Below are 23,125 nucleotides of genomic sequence, written 5' to 3' on the forward strand. Positions count from 1 at the left end.
TTTTTTGCAGTGTGTTACAAAGGTAACTCTAAAAAAGTCATACTGATGGGAGGATTAGGAAGAATTGAAGCATCTGAAGAAAGATGTGAATAAAGAATGAGAAAAATAAGTTAATTCTAGCCATGGTTTTAACTGCAGTGCTTTATAACATAGAGACTCAATTTTGGCACCTGTAAAATGGAAGTTAAATACAATGGGCAGTCTTCTGAATAACACTAAATGCTAAAAAGCTAAAGAATAACAGTTCCAGGCAGACAAAGGAGTTCAGTAATGGATGATAGGGCATAAGGTGCTGTGTAAATGAGGAAGAGAAGTGACTCATGCCACCTAGTGTGAAATGCGTTGGAGGGAGCAGAGAGCCAAGCTCTGTAGATGGTTGGTTCTAGAGAAAGGCCAAATCCCAGGGGTGGAGAGTCACCAGAAGTGGCTAGAAAGAAAGCCAGCATTTAGACACAACTGAAGGAGGGTTGGGGGACCAGGCAGACGTTATGTCACCCAGCTCAAGAAGAGAGGCGGGTCCGTGTACCCGAGTAAGTTTTAGTAAGTGGATGAAGGGCATGTCTAGGAGCATGGCTAGCCCTAGACACTTTGGATCTTCAAGCAGGATGACCTTTGTCAGTCCCCTCCACCCATTCCACACTGCCAGGTTCCAACCAGTTGGGTCAGAGTGGTGTTGGGAGCTTGGAATCGCCAAATAACACTTATTCACCATCTCCTCCATCATCTGCCTCCAGACCCCACCCAAGGCAGTTTGGGAGCTTTAGAAGCCTCTCCTCTAACACACACCAAACTTGGACGGCCATCCACAAAATGGGTCATTCACAAGCAACTCTCTGATCTGTTCAATAGATAAGCTTATTCATTAGGTCAGCTTACTTTTGCAAAGGTACTTAGGGGAATTCTATATAGCAAGTAAGAGTGCAGGCTTTAGAGTGAGAAACCTGTCAATTCTTTTCCCACATTCTTTCACTTGCTGTGTGACTGTGGTCAGTCAGCTAAACTCCCTAAGCCTCAGTCATCCCATCTGCAAAATGGGGTAATAATAGACAAAACTCATCGACTTTTAGGAGTGTTAAAGAGAATGTCTGTAAAGCCCTTGGCACAGGAATCAGTACATGTTAGCCATGATTAATTCCAAACTGAAGTAACATGATAGACGTTTAGCAAGTAGTTCAGCAATAAAATGACGTCCAAAGCACCTTTTTAGTCAAACGCCATAGTAGGACATGGAGACAGTTAGAAGGGACAAAGAAAACTAGAAGTGAAAAACAGGCAAATAAATTCGCGTGTGTACTTATTTTTTTAAGGAAAAGGATAGCATCGAGTTTTAGTTGCCTTGTCAGCTTAGTTACTTCACGGACAAGTTTAACCGTTAGTTGAATATAAAAGCCATTCATTAGCTAATTACCAATTAGCCAATTGCCCTCCATTTAAAGTCAGTAAGTGGCCAATTGTATATGCAATTAGTTAATTGCATTATAATTAGCTGCACAAACAGTTGCTTTTTAATCCCATACTAAAGGGAAAGAGTACAGGTTGTTCTTGTTAAAATTTGAACAAGATCATTCAGACAATACTCAAAATGCCACTCTTAAATTATGTGAACTTGGCTGATTACTGAGATCTTGTCATATTGCTTAAGCATACGATGATTAGAACATTAGGAACAGAAGTTTATTAAGGCCCTCCCAACTGTGAGATTCTAATATGACTTGGAATAAATTTGTCTTTATGAAATAACAATTCATTATATTTTTATCAAAAGCTTCAGAGCATCTATGCCAACAGAATTCTATTTTAAAAATAAAATAAGTAACAATAATTACCAGGGACATAAATTCTGGTCTTAGGGTTGCATTTGCACTTTCTCCTGGCTTCTTAGGATTCTCTTGCATGTAAGGATGTGATTTCGGAGTCCTGGTGTCATTCTTCAATCACTAGGAATTTCTCTTATCCAAACTACACTTTGAACCCTGAACCTGGACTGAACCTGAAACCACAACATAACTTACCCCCTTGGGAAAAGGCACAGAAGTGTCAGAGATAAAGGTTGGTTGAAGTTGGGGTGGGAGAATACAGTATCAAATGCAAGGTCTTGGCAATGGAGATTCAAACCCAGTTTTGCGTACTTGAGAATCTTATCCAGACATCACAAATTCTCAAAAAGAAATGGTACAGGCAAAAATGGCCAAGTTTGCAGTTTCCTTCCTAATGCTTTGCTTTGAGGTAGTTAGCTCAGCAGCTAGCATCTGAGATGACAAGTGCTAAACCTTTGCCAGTAACAAGGATTATATCTTCACCAGCCACTCTGGTGAGACCTTCGACAATTAATACATTTTGTTATTTCTCTGTGATTGGGAGGAAAGGAATCACCAATAAGCAGTTTTAGAAAATGTCTCTGGTTTAAATAAAATTGCCAAGATGCAGTCCAACTTCAGTCCTGAGCCTGATTCTTCTACAGTGAGTCATATTAGCTTTGATAGAGTTTAGGATTAAAATATATCACTTTCAGTCAGCCAGCGTCAACCAGTAGCCATTATTAGTGCAATTACAGTCATTCTGATTGATTTCAATCATAGAATTGGAATGTGGTAGGAAAGGTAGCTGCACTTTCTTTTAAACACTTTTTTTGCCTGTTATTTCTGTAGGTTAAATGTCTCTTGTAAAACAGCTTTATAGATATTATAGCCATAAGCCTGAGTGACTGAGAAATGAGAAGGAAAAAAAAAATACCCTTTATTGAGAGTGAAGAAAGGGGGAAGGAGTGCAGTGCATTAGGGAAAGCATTAGGTGTCCAGACACATAAAGAGTCAGTCTTGGAAATTTCACTCAGTGCTGTGTGTCTGCCTCATGGAGGGAAATAAAGCTGTGTGGGCAGGAGTCTCCAAAACTTTAGGCACTGCTGAGCCCCTTGCAGCTCTTAGAAGGAATCTGTAAGTATAGTAACACTTTTTGATGAAGTGCTTTGCCACACCTAGGGTTTCCTTACAATGTAAATATCTGGTGATTCCCAGCCACCCCTCCCTGTAGCACAGACAGGTGTATTATGGGGCTCAGGGTTGCTCTGGGCATCCATTGCATAGGCCCTGCTACCAGCCACCTGGAAAGGCCTGTCTCTGGCAGATTTCCAAGGAGCAGATGGACCCATCTGGAATTTGCCGGTCCAGCTAGGCCCTTTGCATTAAGAACTCTGAAATGGCAAAAATAGGATTTCAAGCTGCTTTCTGGGCTTCAGAGGGTTCTTTTGGTAGGAGTCACAGTGGTGATGATGTCCCAGAAGTGTGTTCTAGGAACATGGTTTTAACACCAGGAAAACGAAAGTTCAAAACCTGCCCAGAAGGAGTTTTCTACAGATGACAGAAGACTCGTCAATATTGTGACAATAGCCCTGATCTCTGTTGTCACCTGTAGCCCTGCATTGGCACGTTAAACCTTTATAAAACGCACTTAAATAAAACATGTTTAACATCTGAAGGAGAAAAAAAAAAATATTTCCTCTGCCATAATTCAGCCAAATGCCTGTCAGGGAAAAATCTGTTTGACTCTGTTTCACAAGTCGTTTCTGTGTCTTGCCAAAGTATCACAGAAGATAGTTCGGCAGTGCTTTTTCTTTTCATGAGCATGATTTCACTGTTGACTTCGTTCTTAGAAAACGAGTTCGATCTGCTTACTAAAGCAATCAGCTCTCTGTGCTTTGTGTTCCAACACCAGCTTGGGTTTCCTCTCTCACCCAGCACGTTCCTTCTCTGTCCCCATCACCCCCCTCCCTCTCGTGCCCCACAGGTCTCACCAGCGACACAACAGATGCAGCCAACCCAGACAATACAGCCACCCCAGCCCACAGGGGGGCGCCGGCGAAGGGTGGTGGACGAGGATCCCGATGAGAGGCGGAGGAAATTTCTGGAACGGAACCGGGCAGCTGCCACCCGCTGCAGACAGAAGAGGAAGGTCTGGGTGATGTCACTGGAAAAGAAAGCAGAAGAACTCACCCAGACAAACATGCAGCTTCAGGTGCAGGCCGCTGTCTCTTTCCTCAGGACTCAAAGGCCCTGTGTACGGTTGGCATTTCCTGCCCCCAGCAGGCACTTGTTGACCTAAACAGTAATACCGCACATTTGCCCACAGAGCAACTGCATGCAGGCTTACTCCCCAAGTTTTATTCGCTCCGGGACACTGCACAAAACAAAATAAGCATTCATTTTTAAATCAACCTGCCTACAAAGCTCTGAGAAGGGAGAACCTGCCCAACTGAGTTATAGGGCCATGAGTACAGGTTTGGTCAGATGGAGGTTCACACTCTTGTTCAGCAATTCGTTGTGTTTAACCTGGCCCTCAGTTTCCTCATCTATAAAATGGGAATAATAACCTCAGAGAGTCGCTGGGAGTCATAAGTGAACTAATGTCTACAAAGCAGTTTCTCCGGTACCTAGCACATAATAAATCTTCAGCCCAACCGTAGCTCTTTATATTCACCAGGGAGGGGGTTGCTTTGCCTTCCACCAGATTACCTCTGGTTTGGTTTAATGGAGGAAAGGAACGTTTATGGTTATTATTTTGCTCTAGAAGAAAAGACATTATTCCCATCTCGTTTTCAAACTCAACAAGATTTGAATCTTGTGGGATTTTTCCCTTTCATGGGTGGCTCAACAGGGGACATTTTTCTAACAAGGCCCCTTCGGGGTGCATTTGAGAGAAGGGGAGAAAAGTCTAGTACCAGGGCCGCTCCAGCAGACTTCATGCTATACAAATGATGCATTCAGGGAATCTGTTCTCACACGATAAGGAATGCCCTCTCCACCAGCAAAAAAAGAGCAACTAAATCGATTACATGACAAGTATGCAGCGAGAGCAGTAAGAGTTAGGGATTGTAGCCCGGTGCTTCTAGGAGCAGAGAGAAAGGCTGAAGAGTGGAGGGAAGGGGGAAAAGATTGCCCCAAATAGGGAGGATCTGTACCTTAGTAGTTTGTAGGTTCCCTTCCCCCACCTGGTTCTCTGTGCATCCTTAGAAAGGAACAGTAGGGGTGCCAAACCCCCAAAACTTTTGCATATTCAGTGCATTCAGTGGAAATGCCCTTGGAGCAGCCAATGTATAAATTGCAAATATGTAAAGAAATTTTGGGTTATGCATGGACTGCATATGGATGGTCACATTTCCCCCTAAATTTATCATCCTTTTTGTGATAGACATGAGAAAGAAAATGGGGAACATATATAGCAGATATGGGGGAAATACAGTAAACAGTCCTCCCAGTGGCTTCTAGGTGCATGAAGGTGGGAGCTGTGTCTTATCTTATTGCCTTCTCCCCCTACTCCCCACCCCCTGTTTCTAGTATAGTGTCGAGCTAACCTGCTGAGTCCCTGAGTGTCTACACTCAATATCTGCTTGTTAAATAAATGAATGAGTTCCCTATCTCTGGAGTGTCCAAGCCCTGACTGCCTGCCCACTTGGCCAGGATGTGATTGAAGGGAGTCGAGCCACAGTGGGATGGCTGGATTCTTAACACCTTGAAAGTCACTGCAACTTGAAAATCTGCAGTTCTAGAATCCCTATAGCCACAGTGGTATGTGAGAAGCTTTTAGGTGATGGTAAGCACTTTTAACATTCAGAGTAATCATGTTTTTATGTTTATGTGTATTGAAAAATGTAATTAGAACATCAGGACTTCAATTTCATAGATATTCTTGGTAAGGATGAGGCTAAAATATTAAATAATGAGTTAATTTGTACAAACATGTTAAGTCAATAAAAACTCTGGTGCATGTGGATCTAGCAAATATTACACTGGCTCTGCAATGACTTAAGTGTGGAAATCCCTGGAATTTGCTACCAGTTCTGAGGTTTGCAAGAGGACCATGAAAATGGGCAGGATTTCTCAATCTTGGCACTATTTAATTTGGGCTTGATAATTCTCTATTGTATCCTGTTCATAGTAGATATTTAGTAGTATCTTTGACCTCTACCCACTAAATATGAGTAGTACCCTCTACCCCACTCCCAAGTTGTGACAACCAAAAAGTCTCCACACATTGTCAGATATCCCCTGTGGGGACAAAATCAGCCCTAGTGATTGAGAACCACTGCCTTAAATGAAGGAGCCATGAATAGCCGGCTGGCACATATCAGATGCCAACGAATGTTTAAATCAGTTTTAACTAAAATGAGTCCTTGCAGAAATATTTCAGCGTATCGACTATGGTGCTGGAGCTTGAAAACAGAAAGAGATCATAGCAGAGATCCAGGAAAAGTGGAGATGCTGGTCTACCTTGTGGTCAGATATGTTCATGACTTGGCATATGCCTCCATGTTATTGCTCTAACAAAACACATAAGGTAAATTTACCCTTTACGAGACCCTAATCCATTAATTTCCACCACTCTTTAGAACCATACATGGCTAGGGAAAAAAGATACTAGAATTCTAGCCCCCAAAAATGAGGGGGAAAAATGTTCTATTTGGTTTATCAACAGGCACCAGTATTTTTGGTTGCTAAAGGAGTGCCCAAGGGAAGGAAGGAACAGTCTCTAAAAAGACTAAATTCTTTGTGTTTTCCAACCACTGCTTTGCTTCAGAGAGACAGAAACCACAGCCGTTCCGTGTTTTCAGTGATGCTAAGTGCTCTGCATCATGCCTTGTGATGCTGGAGCGGATATGCAGATTCTGCTACCTTTGAATGACCCTTTCCCTCCTACTGGACCTTTGTCAAAAGAAAAAGGTGTCTCTCTTGAGGCTGGTCCAGTGAGCCAAATTTTAAGTAAACAGCAATGGAAGGTGCTAAGCAAACAAACTCTAGCCAAACGGAATATCCAAGGTCTGGATGGCCAGCTGCCACTTTTGAGTTGTTTTTCAGCTTAGAACCTTTTAGCTGGGCTGCAGAGTTTCAGATTGGAAAAAATCAGACCTAAGAAAACAAAAACTCCCAGACTTCATTTCCTTGTCTCACAACAAATCTGTACCCAAGAGGTCAACACAGGTATAGGAATTGAGGGAAATACTAGAAATCACACGATCTGACATTTTTGTATAGGGAGAAACTGAGGCCAGGGAGACATGAGGAGTCTTCCCGAAAGTCACACAAACAGCACGTAGTAGGAGGAGGACCCAAGCTAGTCTTCTCTTGACCCAACCCACTGCTCTAGGATCTTTCATTGTAGAGAATTCTTAAACTAAAGGAACCCACGTGCTTTTCTCTGACAGAGTAGCTAAGATCAGCTCTGAATTCATCAGCAACTGATGGGATGCTCAGTGGATTGTTTGTGTGCAGCAGACGATATGGAAATCATCTGGTCGCCCATGGAAATAATTGCTTTTTTTTTTTTTTTTTTTTTTTTAGTGCAAAGACACATGGCCTAAGTCGCTGCTGAAATTTTAGACACATGAGCCCAGGTTTGGGACTTGGCAAGAGAATAGGCCAGATGGGAACTGTTGCCTTACAAATTGAAAGTCCTTTGTTGTAGCGTGAACCAAACCTGGCCTCAACTAATCTACAAAAAAGAAAAAAATAAGCGGGGAGGGGCTATCTTGTAGGCCCCATTTTGATAATTATTTTTTTGGCACAGACTACTGCTTGCATCAAAAAGCATTCTGGGTTTATCATATTAACAAAATGACATCCCCAAAGCCAAAAACTGCAAATGTAGCTATTAGGGACTTCTTGGAGTACTTGTTTAAAGTATGTTATTATGGTGTTGAATGTCTCTAGAAGGGCACTACTTCATCCCCCAGACAACCTTATGGGTGAAAGAACAGATTAATTCAACTGCACCTAGCCTCCAACAGTCCCTGTCTCAATGGCTAACTGCTTTAGGGTAGCAAACCCAAACGAGGTTCAAAAAATGAAAAAAATGAAGGGCTGTTTCAACAGGGTAATTCATACCTGATTATTAATACTTGGCTTTTATAAAGTACTTTTATACAAAGACCTAGGACAATTACTATAACCCACGCAGGGGAGTAAAAAAATATTGGTGATTTGCCTCAGTTCATAAAGCAAGGTAATTCAGAGTAAGAAGGTGCCTCCGGAAGGCCTGGTTTTTATTTCCCTACTAGAGCTGCAGGCAACATTTTATTTCTTTCATGCATTTTGAAACATTTGCTATCTGGTGATTCTCTTCCAAAATGAATTCAAGGTGATTCTACTTGTGTTCCCTTCAAAAGGGTTTTTATTTAAAATCTAATCTGGCATCTCCTTTGTCAGTCAGTGTGGGGACTTGAAGATGATTATGCGTGTGCACGGCCCACGGTCCACCCTGCTTTCTCTAGGGCAGTGATTCTCAACCTTCCTTAATCCAAAGCCTCCCTTGTGGAATCTGATGAAGGCTTGACAGGCTCTGTCAACAGTGTGGACCTACACAAGGATGCGAGGTTGTGTGCTAAACCGAAACTGTAGATACAGCTTTGGAATCTGCCCTGATAAGATTTGGAAGCACACAAACTGTGCTCCCTCAGGAAGTGCGAGACTCGAAATATAAGCCTATCTGAGAATACCAAAAGCAGTTAACTAATGAATAAAAAGTAAAGATCAAGTCCTTCATTCGATTATTAGGTAGTTAGCTTTCCCCACAGAAGGCAAAACAGAAACACTCCAAGAATAAACAACTATGTTGCTGGTGGGAACTAGAGAACTAGTCCCACCATCTTGTTTTACGTTAGTTTGATGTGGCAAGTGGGGAGGCCCAACCGTATTATTCTGAAACCCCTGTTGAGAGCTCTTTCTCCTGCTGGAAGCTGCCCCATGAATTTCTGTTGCTTCTGTGGCCGTTAGACTTTGATTTCATCCTTATCAGCATCGTAATTACCTGTGTACGATCTAAACAAGAGGCTGTTTGTTCTTCTTTATGGAGAATATTTATCAGCATTCATTTTCCAACCGTAAGATAACTAACATAATTACTAACACATTACTTTAAGAAATACATCCTTATTCACATATATCTTTCAGGTTCCTACACTTTTACAGACCCTTGAAATCCCAGGTCCTCCGTTCCTATACTTACAATGTATAAAGTGCTTTGCTCTCCATAGACAAAAAGTGCCACCCAAGTCATCTATTTTGTACGGGGCTTTGACACATATGCTGTTCATAGCGGTGATTGGCGCTGTTTTATTGTGGCCTCTCATGGAAGCAAAAGGTTTATTGTGAAACAATTTGGGGTGTGCCAAGTATTGTAGGCAGTTAGCTCCTTGTGATTGTAGAAGCCCAAAGAACGGAATTCAGAGTGTTTTTTTAAGGAAGGGGCTATGAACATTTTGTGCCTAGGAGATTGAACACTGCCTAGAAAAGGTGGGATGGAGCAGGACATAGTTGGGGGAAAAACAGAGACTAAAATCAATCTCTCCAAGATGGCCACCAGGTGGAATTTTTTTTTTTTCTTCTAGAAGTGTAAGAAAGCAAGAGAATCTTGTTTTGTTTTATGTCTTGTTTTGTTTTATTTTCCTTATTTGTTGTTTCCTAGGTCACAGAAGAAAAGTATGGGAGGATTTAGTAAAAATTGGAGCTTGACTCCATTTTCTAAGAAAGAGTGTCTGCATTATCTGCAGCTAAACTTAGGGTGCAGGTGTCTTGACGGTTGTGATTTTAGAAAAGTGCTGTATCTATAATCCAAATGCAAATAATATGGCATTTCATTTTGAGGCCAAATATATGTATATATTAGTTTTATATATTAGTTTTATATACTAGTTTATATATTATATATATAATTAGTTTTATATATTATATATTTTTTCTTTTTCTTTTTCTCCATTTTCATTTTGTTTTTGTTTGTTTTGTTTTAGAGATTTATTTGCCAGAGAGAAAAAGAGAGAGAGAGAGAAAAGCAGGGGGGCGCGGCAGGCAGAGGGAGAAGCAGGCTCCCTGCCGAGCAGGGAGCCCTATGCAGGACTCAATCCCAGGACCCCGGGATCATGACCTGAGCCAAAGGCAGACACTTAACCGACTGAGCCACCCAGACATCCCTGTTTTGTTTTTTAACCAGGGGTTGCCTTCTATTTAACAGACTAAAAGTAACTTTCTTTTACACATGCCATTTTAAGCAAAGGGCATCTGGGAAAAGCACGGAAGGCTGTCTGAATTTAAATGGGCATAAAATCAAAGAGGAAAGAATTAGTATTTAAGGCTACAGTAAGTTGTCCTAAAAATAAAGTTGTCCCACTGACCCCAGAATTGACAGGGGTCAATTTTGGTTTTGATAGGGCCCCTTACCAATCACACTCCTTTGGAGGTGGGAGATGCAATTCATCCTCCTGAATGTTTTCAGATTAAGAGCAATTAAGTGATTTATTTGTCCTATTAATGCTAATTTCTCAGATAGGCGTTTTTATTTTGTAAAATTTGGAGAAGAGAAAAGCTTTTGTAGGTGAGATTCTTACTATTTTGTTATTTATGTTACTCACCATTTGATTACTTATATTTTGCAAATGAATTTGGAAATGCGAGGTATTCCTTAAAACAAGTTTCAAAAAAAAATGTTTTTAAATTAACTTTTAGAATCCCAAACTTAGTTTTTTAGGTGATGAATACATGCCTGAAAAGCCAAGTTCATAATGAAAGTGTAGATACAACTTAATGACAGCAATGTTAAAACACGCTTTTCTGTGTGCATATTTTTTTAAAGGCTCCCACATGTGGAGTACAATGCCTGGCAGCCACGAATGAACATTGGCCAGAGAGAGGGTATTATTTATCACAACTATAAAATGGCTTGTTTGAGATGGTGCTGTGTTTACAGTTTACTTTTATCAAGTGGAAGCACCTTAGAACCAACCAATCTATTCTTCATTTATATTTGTAGACAGTGGTGCCAAGTACATTATTCTACAAAGCTATGAATTGGTCTTTGTGAATTACCACATAAAGTGGAGATTCGAGGCACTTATCTAAGTAAATAAGAAACACACACACACACAGGGAGCACCTGGGTGGCTCAAATGGTTGAGCGTCTGCCTTCTGCTCAGGTCGTGGTCCCGGGGTCCTGGGATCGAGTCCCACATCAGGCTCCTGACTCAGCGGGGAGCCTGCTTCTCCCTCTCCCTCTGCCTCTCCCCCTGCTCATGTACTCTCTCTCTCTCTCTCTCTCTCAAGTGAATAAATCAAATCTTTAAAAAAAAAAAAGAAACACACACACATGCAATCCACAACACCCTGATTATTGATGGCAGGAAGAGTTTATAGACTGAAATTAGCCAAACTAGTTAGTGAACCAATCAAATTAATTTAATTGTAGCCAAAACTTCAATGCCCCTCGCCTTCCTGGGCGGACCTCATCCCACTAGTAGAGAATCAACATTTGTGCCATGTGCTTTGATGCCTTCTGCTAAGCAGACGTCAGGCAGGGATGCGCTCTGTGGAACTATAGCCCATTTGGCAATTCTTTTGAGAAATCTGATGGTAGATCGGTTGGCTTATTCTGAGGACATTTCAGTTTGAAGCCACTAATTCTGCCATTCAGTTCTTCTCAATGCATGTGCAACATTCACTTTCTTCACAGATTGTACATGAACCTGAGCTTATCAGTGTGAAGGTGATTATTATGAATACCTAAATTCAGTGGTTGCTCAGTATGTGCCAGGCAGTATTCTCAGAGTTTTACATCTATTGCCTCATTCAGTCCTCACAACAACTCAAAGAACTTTATTCCGATTTGATCCCCAATTATAAACAAGGTCGCTAAAGTTTAAGCTGGCTTATGTTTCCTGCCTAGAGTCACCCAGTAAGTGTAAAGTGGAGATTCCCACCCAAGACACCTGGCTCCAGAGTCCACTACCTAAAGGCTGTGCTCTGGACTTTTAATAGGCTTCAGCTCTTGAGTTAAAAACTTGGTCTTTTCAAAAAGTCCCTGGTAAATGTGAGGACCAAGTTAAAGGCAAGCTACACATTTTCAGGTGAATCCCATTAAATATTACCCTTAATGTCATTCAGACACAACAGAAAAGTTTGCCAATATCACCATTGAAAGTGCATGGGGACTTACACTCTCTGGTCTTTTCAACACGGCTTTGATGTGTCTCCTTCCAGAATGAAGTGTCCATGTTGAAAAATGAGGTGGCACAGCTGAAACAGTTGTTGTTAACGCATAAAGACTGTCCAATAACAGCCATGCAGAAAGAATCACAAGGATATCTAAGTAAGTCGTTGACTTTTTTCTTTTCTTAGTGTCCAGTTTTGTTTTGTTTTGCCACTAATTTTGCATTGGATTTTACTGAACGAGCAAAAGTAAAGTGTAGATTGCACACCCCAGCAGATATCATAGTAGAATTCTTCGGTGGCTGCCAGACTATTGCACCAGAGGGATCCCTCTTTTCTGACCCCATCCCCATGCCCACCACCTCCCGATAATTTCTGACTAGACTTTCCCTGGCATTTCACATTGTAAAATCCTACCGAATCCCAATTCCACAGCCAGTAGGAAAATAGCTTGTGGGAGCCCAACTACCAGTGGGCTAGCTGCCTTCCAGAGAAATCAGTGGGCTGGGGTAGAGGCATTGGGTGAATCACATCCAATACCTTCAGGTATGCTGCCTTTTATTCACTGGGCTGAAAAGCTCGTGACCTCATCTTAGTTTTCCAATAAGTAAAGTGAATCCCTTTCTCTAGCCCCAGTTTCTGCATCTAGAATGTCCATAAGTTAAATGCTAGCTGAGTGGGGGATGGTGGGAGGAGCAGGGATTCATGGCTGAAGGTCAATTTATTTTCAAATAATTTTTTAGATTGAGCAACACAGATTCTCCCACCACATGTGAGTATTTTTCCACATTTGATATATGGATGGCTATTTGAAGATACAAACATGGGGAAGTTCACATACCAAGACTCGAGAACACATGAAATCATGTGGCTGGTATAGAAAGCATGGCTTTGCTTGTAGCTATAAAGTGGGAAGGCATAGCTTTTGACTACAGTTTAAAACAAAGTTTTGAAATTAACGTCCAGGAGCAAATGTATGAAACTCTTCTATTTCTAGTAAACACGTAGTAATGTTTCCCTGAGAAGCCCCCAGGTCCACCCGAGAAGAGCTATATTGGTGTGTGTGTGTGTGTGTGCTTTCTCCTAGGTCCGGAGAGCAGCCCTCCTGCCAGCCCCGTCCCAGCTTGCTCTCAGCAGCAGGTCATCCAACATAATACCATCACCACTTCCTCCGCAGTGAGCGAGGTGGTGGGAAGCTCCACCCTCAGTCAGCTTACCACTCACAGAACAGACCTGAATCCCATCCTTTAAAATCCGCCGGTGGGTCAGACCTTGCCTCCAAGAAGAGCTGTCGCATATCATGCGTCCTTTCTTTTAAGGGCATTTTTAGAATTAACTCAGACCTGGAAGACTCCTCAGCCCTTCAGAGACTGGCTTTCATTTTTATAGTTATTATGGAAATGTCGTCTTTTATACTTAGTTATATAAGAAAAAAAGGGAGTTATGCAATTAATTAATCTATCAGCTTGGGAAATGCTTTGGTGCTTTTCTCCAATTTTCTGGTACCAGTTAACTTGTTTATAAACTGAACTCTTTCTGTATATAGACACAGTTTCATTCTTACCAGTCCAGCCCTTTGCCTGAAACATTGACTCTTGTTAAACCGCCGCTTTTAGCCAAAATGAGGCATACCTAGATGTCACGTAAACAGATGCGAGGTAACTGGGTGGTGAGTCTGATGACACCGTAACACACGTTGAGTTTGAGCTGTGATGTCGCCAGAGTTCCAGATAAACACAGAGCCTTTTCCATATATTTTTCTCTTCCTAAAAAAATTATAAGATCTGCTGACGTCCAAATAAAACCACCGAGCATCTCGCCCCTTCTCCTCTTCCTCTTGGTCCACTTCCTCAAATTGTCCTCTAATTTCCTCCAGTCTTCCTTTCCATTGCCACTTTTTCCTAGGCTCCCTGTGTACTCTTCATTTTTACTTTCTTCCGTTTTATTTTTCCCCCTTTAGCATTGCGGGTAAAGAAGAAAATAATGCTTAAAGGAAAAAGAAAAGAAATCTCAAAAATATGGATCTAGCCATTGCTTTTCTTGCCTGTAACCCACAGCTGGAGTTCATTCACCTCTTGCTCTTTACAAAATGGTAAGCAGGAGATGTTTAATGTGCCTGATTTAAGGTTTCTAATAATCAGAGCAAATAAAAGGTGGCTTAGCCGTAGGTGAGGCACCGTTGAAAGCCAGCTGTGGAGACACCAGGGAAGGGAGCCTTGGAAGCCTCGATTGTGAAGGTCCAGATTATGCGGGCTATCACACCACACCCTCGAATTACAACTGGTTTTATATGGCCTGTCTATAAGGTTGAAAATCCATATACTATATAATAATTCAGAAGGGCTCTATTCACTACACAGATTACATTGTTCAATCATCAGCTGCTAATAGACTAAGATTCATTATTTTTTTTCTTAAGCCTATGGAACTGGCTTTGCTGTTCTGGTGGATGAAAGTAGACACACCACTGGAGGAACAAAGAGAGAAAGAAAACCTAATGTTTCCATAGGGGTGCTTTCAGCCCTCCCAGAACAGCCAAAGCCTTCTTTGGCTGCTGAAAGAATCCCATGGATGTGGCTACTCCACTCTTCTGAATAATTCTGATTTATATTTCCAACAACTTTCATCGATTCGCCCATTATGGAAAGCATATAGTCCCGAACCACAGTTGTGCCTCCTTGAAACAAGCCATTCTACTGTGCTAATGTTTTAATATCACATCTCGCAAGTAACAGGGGCTAATGTTTCCCTCTAGCAGTCTAGACAGGTGCTGGTGTTTCATCTCCATTTGAATGCTTGACCTCCTAACATGAGTGTGTGTGTGTGTGTGTGTGTGTGCACGCATGCACGCACACACACGCACACACATTCATGGGATTTAAAATAATAGTATTTTACAAAAGGTGTAGCTTTTATAAGAGTTCAAGAAAGGGAAAGACATGTATGGGTGTGTGTCTATGTGTTTATCTCTCACTATAGCATAAGAATCTATTTTGGAGAAAAAAGAAAATATGAGGGTCGTGAAGCATGATTTTTATAACTAGTTTCAGTTTTATCTAAAAAGTTACTTTTTAAATCAGTATTTATCAACAGTTTTTTTTTTAAATGTATGCAGTGCTTTCAAAAAAAAGTTTTGAGTTTCCAGGGAAACTCATGACTGGCTTTGTGGTCTAGAAATCAAAACAAAAACAAAAACAAAACAAACACACACACACAAACAAAAAAACAAAAAAAATTTAAAAAAAGAAAAGAGAAAAAAAGAAAAATGCAAAGGATTTTCTATTATATTTTAGACAAACATCTTTTTTTAAGTATTTTAAACACTGAATTCATAGTTGTTTTGTTTTGCATCCCAGCAGTAACAGCTGAATGGTTGAACCTAACTGGCTTCCTAAGAAATATTTAAGATATATCTGTATTCTGATATTAAATTTAATTTTTTTCAAAACTCCTTTCCAGGACCACATATGCGTCTCTCTAAAAAAAAAAAAAAAAAAGAAAGAGCTCGTTGAAATGTTTGCTTGGGTTTTAAATTTTTTTATGTTTTTCTTATTTTTTGCTTTAAGTAAACAAAAACTTTTCTTTCTTTACTGCATGCATAGCACTTAATGAAATGGATTTTTAAAAAATCCACTAGTAATATCAGAATATCCAGGGAGTGGGCTGTCACTAAAATTATGGTTTACTTCTGTTCCACCTCTTGATTGAATATTTAGTTGTTAAACTGAAAGCCTCTGTAGTGAAGAACTTGCCTGAGTTTTCTTAATTCAGCAACTTGACAGTTTGACTGATGTGCATTATATAGAGCTCAATTATGTCTGTTTTTTATGCTAAGTAGGCAAACCAACCACACACACACACACACACACACACACACACACGTTAGCAAATGGCCCTCAACATATAATTAGAATAAACTGTCTTCTTGTTATACTTAGAGCCTTTAGGTATGTTCATTAGCAGCGTGGCAATACAGTAAAATGGAAGGCGCCAGCTCGTTGTCAGAGCGTCTTGAAACCCTGAACAGAAAGGCTCGTTGGTCAAATCCAACACTCGGCTTATCAGTATTAAGTACTTCACTGGAAGGTTCAGCCTTCACCAGACCGTGGAACAATCAGTCTGCCTGAAAACCCCTCCGTGCCCTCCATTTTTTACCAATCTGGGAAAACATCTTTTTTCTGCCCCCTTCTCCTCTCCCACTCAGTTCCTGGGTCATCCACCTACATCTTCACGGATCCATTGTAATGACCTTCAGAGCACCCATCCTGAGGAGGGACGGGCCCTGCAACATGCCTCTCATTCATGTGTGGGTTTTTTTTATCGGCAGCATCTGCCTTTGAAGTCACTGTCAGCCTACCTGGAAGTTTCTACAGTGCTTCCCCTGTCTTATGTGATGGGACTTGACTTAGGTAGGTACCCCTAATGGCATTTCTACCAGCTGATCCTAAATTGAGGCATCCACATCGTATTTCTTCTTAAAAGACATTTCCCAAAATATGATGCCAGGACAGGTGGAGTAAATCCTAGCCACGGATGAACGTACTCATTTTAAAGCCTGTGTTAAGCTGATGTTTTCCCTTTACACCCCCACTCATCCCTCCCCACGTCCACATCAGTGTGTGCAAGTCCCAGTGTTCACGCCGCCTGTGGGGGACAGCAGTTTGTGCGGTGTCACTGAATGAACTGTGATAATTAGGATGACTTACTTGGAGTAAAAGCTCTCTGGAGCCTGTCGGGTCAAAGAACTCAAATGCAGTGCCATGTTCTGAACAGAGGGGCATCAGTGGTGAATGTTCAGGTGGTTTTGTTGCCTGTTACATAAATTTTGGTGTGTCAGTTGAGTTTGCCATCAAACAGCTGCGGTGAAAGACCAGCCCCTGGCTGGGGAGTTTTAAGCATCAGTAACTGCTATCAAACTAGCCATCCAGTTAGGATAGAATGTGCTTCTTTCTGGTTAATAAAAACCATCTAAGAAAATATATATGTATGTATGTGTGTATACAGTGGAATTCAAGGACCAAAGCAAAATTTGAACAGGAATCTATTAATTTAGAATTTTATAAGATATTTATTAATAAATGTTATTTTAAAACATTCCATTTGAACAGTATTCTTCTGTAGGATCTACTTGTTTTTAAAGTATTAGTTCATAATAAACTACTCTAGTTGTGTATATCTTCATTTTTCAGGGTTTCAAATGGCTATTCTCCATCATTTGGTGGAAATGTTTTGCTTAGATCTCTGTGCATAGAAATTTCAAGGATTTTTATTGCTCTGTGAGTTATTTTTTAATCTATGTTCTGAACGGTTTTTTTAAACATTTATTTCTTCTTCCTTTTTTTTTTTTAATTTTTAAAGTAAGCTCTTTCCTTTAGGAAGCAGAGTTCAGCTAAAGGGAATCAGTAACTATAACTGGAACAGCTTTCTTTAAAAGTGTAGAAACAACTTCATCTCTGCTTCTCTCCACCCCACCCCAATTTCCTAGAATGCCTTGCACTATTCAGCTTCCTTAGTGCTCTTTTTTCCCCTTCCCAAACAATGTGCTGTAGCTTTAAGCCATTCAAGGTCCATTATGCAGTATATCTGAGAAGGAAAAGGAAACAACCCATTTAAATTTGAATAAAACTGTGCCTATGCGAACAGTAGCTATTTAGAGTCTCCTGCTTTTAAAATAATTTATATTTTAAAATTGCACTTTAGCTTTTTCGATCCCTTTCTGTTTCTCTTGTTCTCTCTCAGAGCCCCTCCCTGTCTTCAGACTTGCCTTCTGCTCTCCCCTTTCCAGCTCCCCACCCTTCCCCTCAGGCTCTGAGCTGCATCATTTAAAATATTCTACAGAATATTTGCACCAGGTACATGTGTGTGCGTTCCTTAGTATCCAAGCAAAGACAGGTTCCTCACATCAGCCTAGATGAAGCCTGCTACAAGAAAACCAAGGAGAAGAGCCAGTTTATACTCTTTAACCCTTTATTCATAGCATGTTTTTTTTTTAAAGTTATATTATGCAACAGATGTGAGGCAGCAGCTAAGCTACACTTAAGAATTTTCTATCTCATCCTCCAAACCAAAGTGTCCTGAATGAGCCAGGAGACTTAACTCTATTGTGCACCATGGTGCATATGGACTGTGGTCCCAGCCATTGTCTCTCTGAGGCTGTTGAAGTAACAGTGGCCCTGTCTATTTCATTCCTAGGTCTCAAAAATACAATGTTGCCTTGTAACGTAATTAGGGACAGCACCTCTATTTTACAATGATAATCTGAGAAAGACAAGAAGACATGGAAGCAATAAACTTATCAGTAAAATTCAATACCAAAACAAAGAAATGAAAACAAAGACAAAAACCCTAGCTCCTCATGTTGTGAAAATGAAAAAGTGTACGTCCGCTCAAAATATTTTACTATTTCTTGTGGAGTTTTTCAGTGATGTTAATGCTTATAGCCAAATTGCTTAAAGAGTGTTTATATATTTTTTCCTTATAAATTGTCTATTTTTAAAAAAAAAGAAGAAACTATTTACCACAAGTTGAAGAGGGGGGTAAGGCCAAATTGCCAGCATTTGTTAAAAGATTAATATTCTTAAGTGGCGCTCTGATACGTTTCCAAGCTTATCATCAGAGGGGAATCAGTAACGATCAGCTCTTGTATTTCGACCAACTTATAATATGTAGCTCATTAGAAACCAGGATTTAGAAAGCTTTTCATAAGCCATTTAGGATTTCCTACCTTGAGTTTCATATTATAGAACTTTCTAGGATTTTTTAAAAAGAGAGAATCATTTTAGCCTCAGGACTGAGAATGTGGAACCTGAATAAATTAGCTTTAAGTATATCATTAAAATCTTATGCACAAGAAGCTCATTAGAGTCTAGTTGGCTCCTTTAGAATGCCAGTGGCATTGGCAGGAGATAATGAAAGGTTATCAGCAGTGGGCCAGTGGAAGGGGTTTCAGAGAAGGGACCCTTCCCAACCAGCCAGCCAGTGGAAGAGAAGACCTACTCACCCTCTTTCCTTCTACGTTCTGCTAAATCACACCTGCCTCAGAGAGAGGAGTTTTGCCTTTGAGGTTTGTCTTAGAGAAATGATAAGCTTGAAATGCTCTCCCTAGAGAGGACATGGGGTTTGGGATCTTCTGAAAAGGCCCAGAAAAATGGCTCCATTCAAACACAACATTCTAGGACAATTGGAATATAGATATTGTCCAAAACTAGAACTTAAAAAAAAAAAAAGTTTAGCCTTGTGCAAAGAAAATGCTAACTAAGGAAGTCCCCCCCCCTAAAAAACAGGTGCTGTCACTTTAAGTTCTGGACTGGGGGGTTGTTTGTAATTGTAAACAGCAAAGCATTTATGTTTGTCTGTCTATTTGTAAAGCAACCACCTTCCTTACTGGAAGGAGAAAAAAAATTGGGGGTACATACATGTAAATACTTGCTGCAGCATTTAATATGTTCGATTTTATGTTAAGCTTTTTGTTGCATCGTGAACACATTTATTGTTACCAATGGACAATGAGTTCATTAAGACTGTTCAACTAGGTCAGATTTTTACATCTCTTTCGAGCAAGAGGAGACAAGATTTTGTGCATTTGTACAAATGTTAATAATATCACTGCAATTCCAATATAATAAAGCACTCAAATGCAAATAATACTTGTAACTTTTGTATGATGAAATTCGGGTTTGGGGATAATGGTTTCTATTCTGCACATGGTCTCATTCCTGCCTTGTAAATCAAGGCTTGGTCTTTCAGGGTCATGATTCTCTAGGGATGGGAGGAAGTGAGATTTTCTCCTTCCTAGACCACCACTGTGCTCCCACTGCCTCCTCCATCCAGCTTCCCAGCTGAGGCCACCAATCTAACACATGCACAGTGGGTTGGCCACACAGCAAAACTTCGCTTTGGGGTCCACAGATTCTAGCAGTCAAGAAGAACAGCCAGCCTAAGTTCATGTTCAAGATGTCTAGGAGCCAAGAAGCACATACTGGCCACTCAGGCAATCGAATCCTGGAATTCTCTGCTTGGCTTCCAGAAAAGTCCTAAGGTCAGTTTTAGCACCTTTAGGTGTGAACTCTTCAAGATATCTCCCTCCCTTCCTTCCCCTTCTACCTTCTTTCCCTCCACTTCTTTCATTAAATGTGTTAGTCATCACTCTCCTCTTTCCCTTACGTTCAATGTCTGATCCATCAGCGTGGCCAGAATCCAACCACCATTGATCACTGACTACTATTACAGCTCTGTCCAAATTACCGGCACCTCTTACCTGGATTATTGCAACACTCTCCTTACTGGTGGCCAGAGGGAACCTTTGGAAAGGGAAATCAGACCATGTCCCTCCACTGCTCAAAAGCCTATAAGGACTTCTCCCCTCGTTCAAAGCAAAAGCCAAAGTCCTTACTGCCGAATTCTGTGAAGGTCCTCCATGACCTGCACCCTCATTAATTCCCTGAGCTCATCTCCTTACCATTTTCCTTCCCCCCTCACCTCTCCAGCTCCCCTAATATCCTTGAGATTCCTCAAAACATTCCCTCTACCCAGAATATTCTTCTCCCAAATGTCAGCATCACTTCCTCACCTGCCTCCCGACTAGTTAAGCCTTTCCTGACCATCCTATATAAAATTACGCCACCATCACTCTTCATTCTCACCTGCCTGGCACAGACTTTATTTTCTATAGCATTTACCAACATCTAACATAATTTTTGTTAATGGTCTTTTTTATTCTCTGTCTCCTCTAAGTGGAATGTAAGCCCCACAACAGCAAGGGCATTTTCTATTTCATCCACACTTGTGACCCAAGATCTAGAATAGTCCTATGCAATAGGCACACAATAAACGTTTGGGGAATGGATAAGCTTCTGTTTCCTTTCTGTCTTCTTTCTTGATCTCAGAACTCTCCAACCCAACCACCTGGTCCTGTGGCCACAACAGTCATATTTTAAAATCAAGTACCAGGAGGTGTCAACTGACATATAAACCTGACAGGATATTTGAAATTGGGACAGAAAAAACAATTTGGGGAGAAGATGACTGCTGTTCTAATGGCAAATCCCATCTGTTACTTTTACATGTAGACCACTCACTCCATTCATGGTTCCCAAGAGAGTCTTTCTAATGCCCATCCCGCAGTCATTTGCAATTTCAAAGCCATTACTATTGGTTAAAAAAAAAAATTGTTGTGATCCCACAATTATACTTGGAAGATAGGCAGCTCTAATCTCCATTCTGTGTTTCATCCCTTTGTCCCTGGAGCTTCATAATGTCCTTTTATCATATACTCTCTATTGTGGTCGGTTATTGGTTGGTTGCTGGATCACATTTTAATTTTGCATTACATATTTTCTTATCCAACAAAAACAGTGCTTTATCAACACAACCTGCCTTGTGGTTTGAAACCTTAAGTATCCTCACTATGAGATCATAAAACTCCAGAGCACGATGAGTCCCCTTTTCAAAGTAACTGAAAACAAGACACTTCGTGAGATCTGTTCCCATGGCAGTAATGCTGATTTTATCAAAACAGGCATGAAAATTAGGCCTTAAAAGAGAAAAAAATAATATATCAGTTTTTAAAATATAGAGTCTGGGTTTAGACTTGCACACTTTAGAAGCTACTTCTTTAGGAACTATAGATGGTTTTCAAAATGGCTGAAAGGGTGGATAAATTATCACATCCAAAAGTAGTAGCTAGTAGACCTAGGGAAAAAAATAATAATAATGAAAATGGTTGTATTTAAACCTGAAAACCCATAAATTTTTTTGTAACCACTAAGTTTCTTCTTATATGTTGTCAGGTACTGTGTCTTTGCTTCTATCATATTTCCTTGTACCAACTGGAGGCTGAATCACAGCACTGTCAGCAATCTTCCATAAATCAACACAGACACAGTAGGCTATAAAAGGTCCCCTATAAATCGCTTGCACTTTCCCAGAAAGAGAGCTGTCTACGTGTTTTTAAAATGAGAAAGGAAGATCCTACATTCACAACACATTTCTAATTCCTTAATGTTACAGGAAGAAAATTGTTCTGAGTATCTAAGCATGATTGTATTTACACAGGATAAGTCTGTGATCTACTATTACTACATTTGTATTATCTTAAATGAGCACTCTTCTGCTTAAGTTGGCTTGCTGACATTGGTCAATCATAGAGTGAATTTGCTTAAAGAAAGAGAAACCCTGCCTGAGGCTGGAGTGAAGGTGGATTTCTTCTAAGGATGTAAGAGGTCACTCATGGAGCCCAACCAGGTACTGTAGCAACTATCCCAACAACTCTGGAAAGTCATTAAATAGCTCATCTCTCTGGCTTGTCTGTCTCTCTCCCCGCTGTATCATTCCTCTTTTCTGTTCTGTGTCTGCTCCTATCTCTCTTTCTCTCCCTCCCTTTCTCTCTCTCTGTCTCTGCAAACTGGTGTGTATACTCACTTACTTGTTTCTATGTGGGCCCATCATTTCTGCTCCAAAATGACAGCCTCAGTCTCCAGCATATCGTTGGTCTTCTAGTTCAAACACCCAACATCAACTCAGTCTCTGTCTTTCTACTCCGATTTCCCAGGAGAGAGAATCGCATTGATAGGATGGGGTCAGGCATTTAATCTTAGTACAATCAACTGTGTCTAGGAAAGTGGGGCTACATACATTGAAAGCTCCTACTTTGAGGGGCAGAACTGGATTTCCAAAAAGGGAGTGAGGAGAAAATGATTGCTAAAGGGAAATCGTTCTGTCCAAAACAGCTTACAGAAATTGAGTCGTTTACCCTTAAAACATACCAAGAAAAAAAAGTACAGTGAGGAGATTAACGCGAAGCTGGGCATAGAGTAGATGTTAACAAATGTTTGTTGAATGAATGAATGGTTAATGAGTTATCTTTTTATTGAAAGCTTGGAATTGAAACAAATAGAATATTCATTAGAGATTAAAGTAATTTTTTTACCAAGCTAAGAATTTTTCTGGATACTACGGCTCAGTTGGTAGGCCACAATATCCAAAATATAAAAACTAACCATCAAAAAGAGTGAGAATGATTTTAGTTTGTCATGTTTACCAGGATTTTCCATTCTCTTTCTTTGAACTGACTGATTACACTTACACTTTTCAAGAAAGACCTTTGCTATATATATATATATATATATATTTTTTTTTTTTAATATATAATCTCCATAGCTGAT

The 23,125-nt window shown here is 40.4% G+C and overlaps 1 protein-coding gene across 3 annotated transcripts in view; it reads left to right on the forward strand.

Annotated features, from left to right (window-relative positions):
* Nucleotides 1–18,469, forward strand: part of CREB5 (cAMP responsive element binding protein 5) — a 411,522-nt gene extending 393,053 nt beyond the window's left edge. For all 3 annotated transcript variants that reach the window (XM_073899011.1, XM_025873076.2, XM_025873075.2), the window contains 3 exons: nucleotides 3,784–4,011; nucleotides 12,015–12,123; nucleotides 13,051–18,469. In XM_073899011.1, coding sequence (XP_073755112.1) covers nucleotides 3,784–4,011; nucleotides 12,015–12,123; nucleotides 13,051–13,214 — 501 coding nt within the window. In that variant the 3' untranslated portion in view covers nucleotides 13,215–18,469. The remainder of the gene's footprint in view (nucleotides 1–3,783; nucleotides 4,012–12,014; nucleotides 12,124–13,050) is intronic.
* The last annotated feature ends 4,656 nt before the right edge of the window (nucleotides 18,470–23,125 follow it).

This window comes from Callorhinus ursinus, unplaced genomic scaffold (assembly GCF_003265705.2).
Source record: "Callorhinus ursinus isolate GAN/ISIS: 27379988/994484 unplaced genomic scaffold, GSC_fseal_2.0 scaffold12, whole genome shotgun sequence".
Classification (NCBI taxonomy): domain Eukaryota; kingdom Metazoa; phylum Chordata; class Mammalia; order Carnivora; family Otariidae; genus Callorhinus; species Callorhinus ursinus.